This window comes from Mobula birostris, chromosome 6 (genome assembly GCF_030028105.1).
Source record: "Mobula birostris isolate sMobBir1 chromosome 6, sMobBir1.hap1, whole genome shotgun sequence".
Classification (NCBI taxonomy): Eukaryota; Metazoa; Chordata; class Chondrichthyes; order Myliobatiformes; family Myliobatidae; genus Mobula; species Mobula birostris.
In genome coordinates this window covers 95,140,924-95,153,934 of record NC_092375.1, presented here as the reverse complement: position 1 = coordinate 95,153,934, position 13,011 = coordinate 95,140,924, and the positions used below count along the sequence as shown (strand labels likewise).

General features: G+C 42.4%; 1 protein-coding gene across 1 annotated transcript in view; it reads left to right on the top strand.

Moving 5' to 3' along the window:
- sms (spermine synthase) overlaps positions 1-13,011 on the top strand; it is a 62,767-nt gene that overhangs the window by 30,726 nt on the left and 19,030 nt on the right. Inside the window, exons 7-8 of the mRNA XM_072260893.1 lie at positions 10,405-10,492; positions 11,510-11,624. Coding sequence (XP_072116994.1) covers positions 10,405-10,492; positions 11,510-11,624 — 203 coding nt within the window. The remainder of the gene's footprint in view (positions 1-10,404; positions 10,493-11,509; positions 11,625-13,011) is intronic.

Here is a 13,011-nt window from a genome sequence, read left to right as displayed (position 1 = left end):
CGGGTGACTTATGTACAAGAACATGGAGGTCCTTCTATACCTCAAGTTTTGTTCTCTTACCATTTTAAAAAATCAGTTATATAGCTTGGGCAGGCCCATGACCCACTGCTTGTGCTCCTGTGCTGGTTGTCAAACACACATCTGAACTAAATCATTTATTTTTCATTCAAATTATCATCAGCTCTGCTATCCCATACCTTTTTATTCCCCATGTTATACTTCAGCAGCCAGGCTTTGCCCATTCACTACTATAAAGATTCCTAAAGACCCTCTGCATTTTCTTCAACAACCCATACTGCCCCCAGTTTCATATCAGCAAACTTGAACATAGCATATTTAGATCCTCATCCAAGTCAGTGATGTGGATTTTGAACAGATGAGTCCCTGCCCCAGCCCCACCCCTTGAATTCCTGCGACGTCCCAGTCATCTTAAGTGTCCATTTATTCCTACTGATTTCTCCCTCTTTGGCCAGCTTGTGCGCGCTTTCCATCTATGCTAGGTTGAGCCTAAGCCTTGTTTAAAAAAAAGCAGACAAATGCTATAAGCAACAGCAAGGTTGCAGCCCAATGCACTACAAGGTGCGAAGAAGAAGAAGAACAACAAAAACATATCTCCCTCTTAGCCAGTTCCATTGTATTGCCCGGAATCATGAGTCTTTTTTAAGAAAAAATCTCCAGTGAGGCACTTCATTAAATAATCATCTGAAAGTGTAGTTTATTTCTGGTTCATCCTCAAGAAAATTAACAAATTGATTAAGTATTTTCCTTTTCATAAATTAACTGTCCAATCTGATTATTTTTATTAATACCCTAGTGCACTCTTAACACTTGATAATTTTTCCATTTACTGACATTGGCTAAACTAGTTGTAGTTCTAGTTTTTTCCTTGATTAGTGAGGTTAGTTTCGTAGCTTCCAATCATGGTATCTCTATTCATTGGAATTTTGGAAAACATCTATAGCTATCATCTGTTTAAAAACCTGGGATGCAAGCCATCAGGACGTGGGTATTTGTGTGCTTTTACTGCTATTGCTAATTTCTTCTGGATCTTTATTTCCTCTAGACTTGTTGATCTCCACTTCCTGGAGATTTTCAAGTTCAAGTTTAATTGCCATTCAGCCATACACATGTAAACAGCTAAAAGAAGCAGCTGTGCCTTCCATGGAGGTGGACATGCAAAGTGTTCCAAAGTTAGATTAACAGCAAAAGGTTCTCTTGTGTTCAAGGCCCTCAGGTTTTGAGAGAGGCTAGGGATGAAATTGCAGAAGCCCTTGTAGAGTTATTTGCTTCGTCATTTGCCACAGGTGAAGTACCAGAAGACTGGTGGGTGACTAATGTTGTTCCATTGTTCAAGAATGTTAGCAAGGACAGCCCAGGAAAATACAACATGGTGAGTTTGATTTCATTTTGTAGGGAAGTTACTGATAGCCTCAGGATGAGGCTTTCTTTTCAGGAGCATCTTAAAATATCTTCCTCCTTCAAAGAATGCTGTTTCCCTTTCTCTACCACTGATCCTACTCTCATCCACATCTCCACTTCCCAGACATTTGGCCTCACTCCATCTTCCTGCTGCCATTGTAGGGATAGAGTTCCTCATGTCCTTCCCTACCATTCCTGGGCCTCCAAATCCTGCACATCATTCTTTGCATCTCCTGCATTTTCAACAGGATCCTATCACTAAACATATCTTTACCCTTTTCCTCCCCATGCACACCCCACCCTCATCTCTCAGAATTGCTCTTTCCATGATTGCCTTGTCCATTCATCTCTCCTCACTGATCCCCCTTCTGGCACTTGTCGCTGTAAGTGCCACAAGTGCTACCACCTCCGTCAGTGCTGTTCAGGGCCCCAAACAGTCCTGCCAGGTGCGGCAGTACTTCAGCTGCAATTCTGTCAGGATCATCCAGTGCTCTTGGTGTGGCTTCTATATAGTAAGACCAAGTGTAGATTTGGGCACTGCCTTGTCAAGCACTTTGGCTCAGCCAATCGCATCAGGTAGAATTTTCCAGTGGCCAACCATTTTAATTCCACTCCCCATTTCCATTCCGATGTGTTGATCCATGGCTTCCTCTGCTACCACATTGAGGCCACTTCCAGGTTAGAGGAGCAACACTTCATATTTCATTTGGCTACCTGTTGGTATGAGCATAATTTTTTTTCCTAATGTCTGATTTCTTCCTTTGTCCTTTGTTCCCCTTCCCCCATTCCAGCTCCTCCTTTTCTCCTTCACTTGCCTCACCTGCCTGTCACCCCTCTCTGGTGCGCCCCCTCTCCCTCGCTTTCTCCCAGGGTTCTCTCTCCTATCAGATTCTTTCTTCAGCCCTTTACCTTTTCCACCGATCATCACCTCCCCCCTCCACCTACTTACCGTCTCCCTCACTCACCTTGCTTTACCCATCACCTTCCAGCTTGTACTCCTTCCCCTCCTCCACCTTTTCATTCTGGCTTCTACCCTTTCTTCTACAGTTCTGATGTAGGGTCTTGGCCTGAGATGTTGACTGTTAATTCCACTCCATTGATGCCTGACCTACTGAGTGTCTCCAGCATTTTGAGAATTACTGGAAGGAATTCTGAGGAACAAGATCTACCATCACTTGGAGAGTCAATGCCTAATCTGAAAAAGCATAATTTTGTGCATGGGAAGTCATGTCTGATTAATTTATTTTTGGAGTTCTTACTGAGGGGATGAATGAAGGCAGGGCACTGGATGTTTATATGGACTTCCGTAAGGTCTTTATCGTCTTAATTGGAATCTTAGGTGCATGGGATTCAGTAAGCTAGTGAAGTGTTTTTTTAAAATGAGTTCAGCGATGGGAAGCAGGGGGTTGAAGGTTGATTCTGTGAATGGTGGGGTAACCTCTTGTTATTCATGTAATGGATGTGTATGCAGATGGAGACAATTAGCAAATTTAGTGATGGTGCTAAATTAAGTGATCATTTTGCAGGTGAAGTAGGTTGCAATGAATTACAAAGAGATCTTAATCGTTAGGGAGATGGACTGAGGAATGGCAAATTGATTTCAACTTGGGTAAGTGTGAGGGTAATGCATTTTGGACATTCAGTCCAGGGTAGGATCTATACAGTGAACAGCAGGGCACTGACAACCTGGGAATATAAATACACAGCTGTGTGTGTATACTGAGTGGCATGTTGGCCCCCATCAGTCATGAGGATGCTGCTTGGACTTGGGGGCCTGCAGGTTGGCCATGCTGAATGTTTATTCCCTAAGGTGCAGAAGAAAGAATCAGACTTGACCAGTGTTTGCATCACTGACATAAGTCATGAAATTTGTTGTTTTGGGGGCAGCAATATAGTGCAGGCATAACAAATTACTGTCAGTTACAATTATGGTGAAGTAGTTAGTGTTCAGAAATCTGATGGCAGAGGGGAAGAAGCTGTTCCAAAAACATTGCGTGTGGTCTTCATATTTTGTACCTCCTTCCTGATGGTAGTAATGAGAGGAGGGCATTTCGTAGGTGGAGAGGGTCCTTAAAAATGGATACCACCTTCTCGAGATACTGCCTTTAGAAGATGTTCTCAATTGGTGGCGGGGGGGGCGGTGTGATCTCAGAGAAGTTTACAAATCATGAGGGGTATGGATAAGTTGCATGGTCGTCTTTTCCCCGCAATTGGGCTGTACAAAGTTAGAGAGCACAGATACAAGATAAGATGGAAAATATTTAATCAATAGGTACATTTAGTGTCAGAGAAGTGTATACAATATACATCCTGAAATTCTTTTTCTTCGCGAACATCCTTGAAAACAGAGGAGTGCCCCAAAGAATGAGTGACAGTTAAACGTTAGAATTCCAAAGCCTCTCCTTTAATGCACATGCAGCTGCAAGGCAACAACCCCCCCCACCAGCAAAAAAGACATCAGCGCCGAGCACTCAATCATGCTGCAAAGCATCATTAAAGAAACAGATTTGCAGTACTCCACAGACTGCTGGTTCACGTGGTAATTTGACGTACCACAGGCTCGCGCTCTCTCTCTCTCTCTCTCTCTCTCTCTCTCTCTCTCTCTCTCTCTCTCTCTCTCTCTCTCTCTCTCTCTCTCTCTCTCTCTCTCTCTCTCTCTCTCTCTCTCTAATAAGAGAGAAAGAAGTGTCCCTGTTTCACAGCGAGAAGGGAGAGAGACATGACAAAACAACTCACTGATTTATAATGTTAAAAGTCTGTTGTGTCACCTTTTTCCAAGCACTGCACCCAGCGAGCTCAGGTCTCTGGACACCCAGCCAGCAGCAGCCAAACTGCTGCTCCTGATGTTCCGTGTTCTCCCGCGACACCTCAGTCAGGGACACTGGCCTTGAATTAGCCCATCTCCAGAGCCACGAAAATCCGGTACCCTGAAGGCGTGCTAGTCTGCCAGGCTGCATCCTTGAGATATCAGAAAGTGGAAAGCAGCTGGCCATGAGACCCTGAGAGCAGATCCCATACTCGCAAAGAACCGAAGTCAGAGTGTTACTCCAGGTCAAGCTCTTCAAAAGAACCTTGAAAAAGAAAAAAAGTCAAAGTTAGGAATCAAGCCGTTTCTGAAGATGCAAACAAAGGAGTTGCTGTCTAGCACCATCTTGACTTTACTCCACCCTTCGATAGAAGAGAACTAAGAGGCAACTTCTTTAGAGGGTAGTGAGTACTGGGAGTGAGCTGCCAAAGGAGGTGGTTGAGGCATGTACAATTGTAACATTTGAGAGGCATTTGGATGGGTACGTTAAGACTAAGACGATGGAAATACTAAAGGACCCACAAGTATTTGCTAATTTGTTCTTTTTACATACACATAGAAACATTTACTGTGTTATTGCTAGGTTAGTCTGACAGCTTCCTTTGTTTATTTGTTAGCGTCTTTGTCCTTTACCAAAATCTACATTTTTCTCAGTTGTATTGATCACAGGTCCTGTTGTAGTTTGTCTCAAAAGATTTGTAAATATGTTTATTGGTAACCTTTACATATTAAGTGGCCAAGTGGTTGAGGCATTGGACTAGCGACCTGAAGGTAGTGAGTTCGAGCCCCAGCCAAGGGAATGTGTTGTGTCCTTGAGCAAGGCACTTAATCACACATTGCTCTGCGACGACACTGGTGCCAAGCTGTATGGGTCCTAATGCCCTTCCCTTGGACAACATTGGTGTCGTGGAGAGGGGAAACTTGCAGCATAGGCAACTGCTGGTCTTCCATACAATCTTGCCCAGGCCTGTGCCCTGGAGAGTGAAGACTTTCCAGGCGCAGATCCATGGTCTCGCAAGACCAACGGATGCCTTTTACATATTAATTTACCCTTTATTATATAGTACTAAATCCAAATTAAATGATTTGTTGATTTTTCAATATACTGATCTGGAAGCCCCTTAAGCACTCCATGAGTTCACTCTCTCAAACTGTCTCTGCTTAATTGGTTTGTCCAGTCCACATTTAAAATCTTCTGTAATTATTGAGTAACACTTGTTACTCAATAATCTTCCCCTGCTTTGGTGCTGCATTACCAGTGTTGTTTGAGGAGTGTACTGACAACACCCAGCATTGTTTTCTGTCCCTTGCTGTGGCTCTACCCAAGTTGAGAACTCTATTTCTTGAGCTATGATCTTTTATTTCCACTGTCTTCATTTTTCCATTATGAGTGCTCTCCTCATTGATTTTGTCCATCTCTTCTAAAGGCGTGGTACTGTGGACTGTTTGCTCCCAGTTTTTAGTCTCTCTGCACAACTGTACTGGCTCTGAGACAGTCTCTGCTTAATTCCAGAAATATCATTAATTCATTTATCTTGTTTTGAATGCTGAGTGTAATCAGATTAAGTACTTTTAAAAATGTTATCCTGATGTCATACTTCCCTGCTCCGACTAAAGTTGTTCCATCCTGTTTCTCTGCTCTGTCCCTTCCTGACAGACTGTTCTATCCATTACCTAGTTAGTTGTAGAGCACTACAGCACAGAAACAGGCCATTCAGTCCATCTAGTCTATTCTGCCTAGTCCTATTGACCTGGACTAGTCTCTATATTCCCCCTCCCCCACCCCCAATCCACATAGTTATCCAAATTTCTCTTGGGTGTAGAAATCGAACCCACATCCACCACTTCCAGACTCTTGCTATCCTAAGTGAAGGAGTTCCCCCTCAGGTCTGCCTTAACTATTTCACTTTTCACCCAACGGCTGACCTCTAGTTCCAATCTCACCCAACGTCAGAGGAAAAATCCTGCTTGCGTTTATGCTATCTATACCTCATACTTTTGTATACCGCTCTAGTCTCCCCTAACTTTCCTATACCCCGGGGAATAAAGTCCTAGTTTATTGAATTTTCCCCCATAATTTGGGCCCTCAAGTCTTGTCAACTTCCTTATAAATTTTTTCTGTACTCTTTCAATCTTACTGGTATTTTCCTTTAGGCAAGTGACCAAAACTGCACATAATACTCCAAATTAGGCCTCACTAACGTCTTGTACAACTTCAACATGATACCCAGCTCACTACATTGATTTAAGATGACCTCTGTGCCAAAAGCTTTTTCTATGACCCTATCTACCTGTGACGCCACTTCTAAAATAATTTTGGATCTATATTCCCAGATACCGCACTCGTCAGTGCCCTCCTGTTCACTATGGAAGACCTATTCTGGTTTGTCCTCCCAAAGTGCAACTTCACACTTGTCTGCGTTATATTGGTATTGCCATGGCTGCCCTGGTAACATGACAGTATTGCAACCTGAGGCATTTTGGAGTTCAGTTCCTGCGCTGTTCAGTAAGGAATCTATATGTCCTCCCCATGGAATACATTTTCCCCCAGGTGCTCTGGTTTCCTCCAACAGACATACCAAGTAGGTTAATTGGTTATTGTAAATTGTTCCGTGATTAGGTTAGGATAAAAACGAGGTCGTGGAGTTACTGGTACGTGCTATATCGCTGAATAAATAAATAGACAGATTCTGCCTGCTGCTTTTCAGCCCATATTTCTAACTGGTCCAGATCCCACTACAAGTTTTGATAGCCTTCCTCGCTGTCCACTACACCCCCAATCTTGGTGTGGTCCTCAAATTTGCTGATTCAGTTCAGCACGTTATCATCCAGATCATTGATAAAAATGACAAGCAACATCAGACCCAGCAACAATCCCTGTGGACGCCTCTGGCCACAGGCCTCCGGTTGGAAAGGCAACCTTCTACTACCACCCTGTTTTCTCCTGTCAAGTCAATGTCAAATCCAATTTACTACATCATCCTGAATGCCGAGCGATTGAATCTTCTTGATCAACCTTCCATGCGAGAACTTGATAAAGGCCTTGCTAAATTTCATAGGGGTAACATCCACTGCCTTCGACTTTCCTGGTAACCTTGGAAAAACTCTTAAGATTGATTCCCTAAACTTGTTATCTTTGTCTTTTATTCTGACAGGAGCATAATTCTATAATCTGAAAATTCCACTTTTGAAGGCTTCCCACTTCCCAAGTATACCTTTGCCAGAAAACAACCTGTTCCAATTTACACTTGCCAGATCCTTTCTGATTTTCTCCAATTTAGAATCTGAACCCAAGGACCAAACATATCCTTCTGCATAATTATCTTGAAACAGAATTATGATCATGAGATCCAAAATGTTTAGCTACACGCAACTTCTGTCACTTGCCTTGTGTCATTCCCTAATAGGAGATCCAGTATTACGCTCCCTCTAGTTGGGATCTCATTAAATTGATTAAGGAACCTTTCTAGTACATACTTTACAAACTATGCCACTCAGCCCTTTTACAGAATGAGAGTCCCAGTCAGTGTGTGGAAAGTTAAAATCACTTAGTTTCTCCCTTAAATCCCACTGATGTAATATAATATAATCCAATTTACAAGATCATAGTTTTCTTATTCCTCATTTCCACCTTACACTCGGTAGATGAGTCCTTCAGTCTATCCTGCCTTTCTCTGACTAGTAATGCTATCCCTCCCATTCTGTCATGTCTAAGACAACAGGAACCTCAGAACATTGAGCTGCCAGACCAAGTCTCACTAATGGCTACAATGTCATAATTGCGCATTCTTATCCATGCCCTAAGCTCATCCGTTTTATCTACAATACTCCTTGTATTGAAATACATGCAACTCAGAACATTATTCCCGATGTGCCCAACTTTGTTTTCTGTCTTTGTATGTGGGTGTAACAAAATTTTTCCCCATAACCACTCCACAATCTGCCTTGGCACTCTGGGTCCCAATCCTCTGGAGTAGAAATGGCAAACCTTCCCACGAGGATACTCGTCTCCCTTCAGCTGAGGTGCGAACAATCCCTTCTGTACATGTCCCAGCTTCCCAAGAAGTGAGACCAATGATCCAAAAATGTGAAATCCTCCCTTCTAACCCATCTCCTTATGCCAGAAACAGGAAAATGTGGCTGTGTACAGGTAGCGATCATGAGATCACAAACGTGGAGGTCCTGTCCTTTAACTTGGCACCTAACTCCCTGAATTCACTTGGCATTGGTACCATACGACATCGTAGCAGAATTAGGCCCATTGCGTTTGCCCCACCATTCCATGACGGCTGATATATTAGCCCTCTCAACCCATTTCTCCTTCCTTCTTGTAACCTTTGACGCCCTTACTAATCAAAAACCCATCGACCTCTGTTTTAAATACACACAATAACTTGGCTTCCAGAACCATCTGTGGCAATGAATTCCTCAGATTCACCACCATCTGTCTAAAGAAATTCCTTCTCATCTCTTTTAGAAAGGGGCCCTGCTGTTTCGAGGCTAAGCCTTGTGGTCCGAGACTCCCCACAACTGGAAACATCCTCTGCAGTTTAGGCCTTTCAGTATTTGATGGCTTTCAATGAAATCCTCCTTTGTTCTTCTGAACTCCAGCGAGTACAGACTCAGAGCCATCAGATGCTCTTAATGTTAACCCTTTAATGTTATTGATGTGGACTACACCCTCTGGCTGTTCACCCTCCCACTTAAGAATGTTATGGACTTGGTCCGAAATAGCTCTGACCCTGGCATCGGAAGGCAACATACCATTTAGTTGTCTCTTTCATGTCCACAATACTTCCAGTCTGTTCCCCTAACCCTTATCACTACTGCTTGCTTCTTCTCTCCACCCCCCCCCCCACCGCTTCTAAGCCAAAGAGCCAGACTCTACTTGCGTAACAAGAAATAAAGTTACCAGAAAAACTCCTTGGCTACCATCTCTCCTTGCTGAATCCTCTTGAGCAAGAGCCTCAAACTCTCCACTCTTGACATCATCCACTCACAATGGCTGCTCTGCTTAAATCTCACTTTTTATTGGCTTTTGTCAAATAGCTAATTATCTAATGATTTCAAGCGCACAGAATATACTGACTGGACCTACTTGCTATTTCAAAACTTGCACAGAAAATCCACAAGGCAACTGCTCTGCTGATCTCAAACCCATTTTTCAGAGTTTTCCCCCTCAAAGGTGTCTGAGCAACACACTCTAAATGCTAGAGAAACTCAGTAAGTCAGGAAGCATTTATTTAGGGGAATAATAATTTGATATTTCAGGATGAGAACTGGCCCTGTTTATTCCAATCCATAGGTGCTGCTTGATTTGTTGAGTTCCTCCAGCATTTCAGTATGTGTTGAGCAATGATAAAGCTTGTGCTGTTAAAAAGAGAGACCAGAGTAGGCTAGTTAGCCTGTCAAGCCTGCTCCACTGTCAGTACGATCATGGCTGATCTGCCTCAGGCCTCATTTTCTCTTCTGTGCCAGGCAAACAAAAGTCTTGCTGGGATTTGAATTGGAACCTCGTACATGCTCTGCATTTTAAACTCCAAACCTCTTGACCAACGAGTCCATTCCCAATGTGATTGATGGAATAGAGTTGAGGAGCCAAATGCCCTCCTATTGCTTTTTCTAAGGACTGTGTTTGGTGCTATTGCCATAGCCAAGCAGTGTGGAAATGATTGGATAAGCCTGTCATCAACCATGATAGCCACACTACCATAGTGAGAATGATTCAATGTATATCATTTGGGTGCTTAATCTTCAGTTCCTGTACTTTCTGGAGAAATTGTTTTGCGTTTACTGGAGAAGTAGCTGGAAACAGCTCTCTAAATAGGGTTTCAAATGAATTGACTTTTGTGCAGTCTTTTACACTTTCAAAGATCTTGTTTTGTGAATGCCCGAACAACTGGTTTATTTAACTTGACAGCTGACTTGTACTTGTAGATTTATCAGAGGTACAAGCAGTAAAGAAGGTCTTGTGCTTTTTTTTACAGTTTTAATTATACCGTATGTCTGGGGAATGCCTGTTTTGGGATAGCAAAATGGTTATGGACCTACGAAACTTCCTCTTGCCGGGAAATATTATTTGCAAATCATAATGTTTTTATACCATCAGATTTTATTCAACTATAGGTTTTAATTTATTTTGCAAAAGTGTTTTCAAATCCCTTAACTAATTTCTACATTGACCAAATGGTGATCGACGCATGTTGCAAACACATGCGCAAAACCTGTGGAGATGTTCTGGACAATCTGAAAGGAGATTGCTACCAGGTATAAATGTTCAAAAGCTCTGGGTTAAATCATCAATTGTGCATGACAAATATTTTCAGAGCTGCCTTCCTAATTTTCAAGAATTAGTAACAGAGCTCTTCATTTTGTCTGACATTTAACTCATATTATTAATCCGGTTATGACTGCATGGCAAGCTCTGTCAACTCCACTGCTTTTGTTCAGGTTTTGTATTCTGATTCTCTGTCTCAGCACTGGTTGCTTCCAATGCATTCTATTAATTCCTTTTGGTTACTCATCTACAATCTATACTATCTTGATACCAGTTTACTCAGAGCCTCAGCCTATTAATGCTGCAAATGTAAACTGCTCTGTGCCTGAACACAACCCTTTCTTTGAAATTTAGCTGCTCTTTTTGCAATGTACCTTTTGGTTTGTTCAACATATTCATAATCAATTAACCTTTTAAAGAACTGCACTGGGGCCTCACCTAGCATGAGCTCTGAGCCTCAAGTGATAATTAGTTCCAAAATGGGTCGTTAGGTGCTGCCAATGCAAAACAATAGTCACATTTGGCAAGCTGTCTGGATACATTTGGGAAGCTGGTAAATTATTAGCATTACCTTTCAGTAATGAGTATTCCCCCCCAAACCCAGTGTGCATGATAGCATGGAATGTGTTGCTCTTGAAAGAGCAAGTGCAGGCCTTTCACCCCCTCTCACCTGCTCTGCCATTCAGTAAAGTCGTAGTTTATCAGCATAACCTTCCAGTGTTAACCCCTAAATCTTTGATCCTCTAAAATTGACCCCTCTCATTGGTTCTGTAAACCCTTTCTAGAGCTTCATCTTTTCATTCCTGTGGTAGTGGTAGAGACCTTTTTACTCACCACCCCCATTTTGGTCAATATCCAGTCTTTCTGAGTACTTATAACTGCTCAAGCTCCTTCATTTCCTACGTTCCAGTCATTTGAGAACTTTCCTCACAAAAGTGTTTCTGTGCAGTATTACTTTGTATCTTTTCTCAATTGGTGTACTGTCATTCTTTTTTTTTATTGTGCAGGTCTTAGTGGAAGATTGTGTTCCAGTACTGAAGGCATATGCTGAAGAAGGAAGGCTATTTGATTATGTTATTAATGACCTAACAGCTGTTCCTATCTCTACATCTCCGGAAGAAGGTAAATACTGTGACTTTTATTCATTTTCAAGAATTGGGTATGGCTGGCAAGGTCAGCAGTTGCTGCCCATCCCTGTTTTACCAAGGAGCTTGCTTAGGGAACTGGATGTGGTTTCATGATAATTTAGCAGTTTTATGGTTCCCATTAATCCTTTAGATTTACTTTTACTTTGCTTTACTTAATTATCTTCATTTAAATTCCTTTGTAATTCTTGAGCTACTGTGTGGAATTTGAATTTGTGCGTAGCATCTGTCATTTTGTTCCCTAGTTACTACTTCATTCCTAGTTACCAAAATCACTAAGAACCAACTCTGATGTCATTGCTGTGGATCCACTGCACTCCATTTGCCAATTCGTACAACTCTTATTTTTTGTGAAAACACTAATTTTATCTGTATTTAGGTTGAAAACTTGTTGCTGAAGGATAGTGTGAGTAATTTCTGATTGCTATGGCAAGTCTGCAGAGAGATAAAGATAGGTTAAGTGAGTGGGCAAGGTCTGGCAGATGGAATACAATGTTGGTAAATGTGAAGTCATCCACTTTGGAAGGAAAAATGGAAGAGCAGATTATTATTTAAATGGTAAAAATTGCAGTATGATGCTGTGTGGAGGGACATGGGAGTACTTGTGAATGAATCACAGAAGATTGGTTTGCAGGTGCAGCAAGCTATCAAGAAGGCAAATGGAATGTTGGCCTTCGTTGCTAGAGGGATTGAATTTAAGAGCAGGGAGGTTATGCTGCAACTGTACAGGGTACTGGTGAGGCTGCACCTGGAATACTGCATGCAGTTCTGGTCTCCTTACTTGGGGGGTATACTGGCTTTAGAGGCAGTGCAGAGGAGGTTCACTAGGTTGATTCCAGAGATGAGGGGGTTAGACTATGAGGAGAGATTGAGTCGCCTGGGACTGTACTCACTGGAATTCAGAAGAATGAGAGGAGATCTTAAGGAAACATAAAAATATGAAAGGGATAGAGGCAGGGAAGTTCTTTCCGCTCGTAAGTGAGACTAGAACTAGGAGGCATAGCCTCAAGATTTGGGGGAGTAGATTTAGCACAGATGAGGAACTGCTTTTCCCAGAGAGTGGTGAATCTGTGGAATTCTCTGCCCAATGAAGCAGTGGAGGTGGCCTCAGTAAATATATTTAAGACAAGGTTGGTTAGATTTTTGCATAGTAGGGGAATTAAGGGTTATGGGAAAAGGCCAGTAGGCGGAGATGAGACCATGGCCAGATCAGCCATGATCTTATTGAATGGCAGAGCAGGCTTAACGGGCCAGCTGACCTACTGCTGCTCCTATTTCTTATGTTCACTATGTACATTCTCTCTTCTGCACTCTCCATCAGGCAGAGATAAAACTAGCCTGGAAGCTTATATCACCAGACTCAA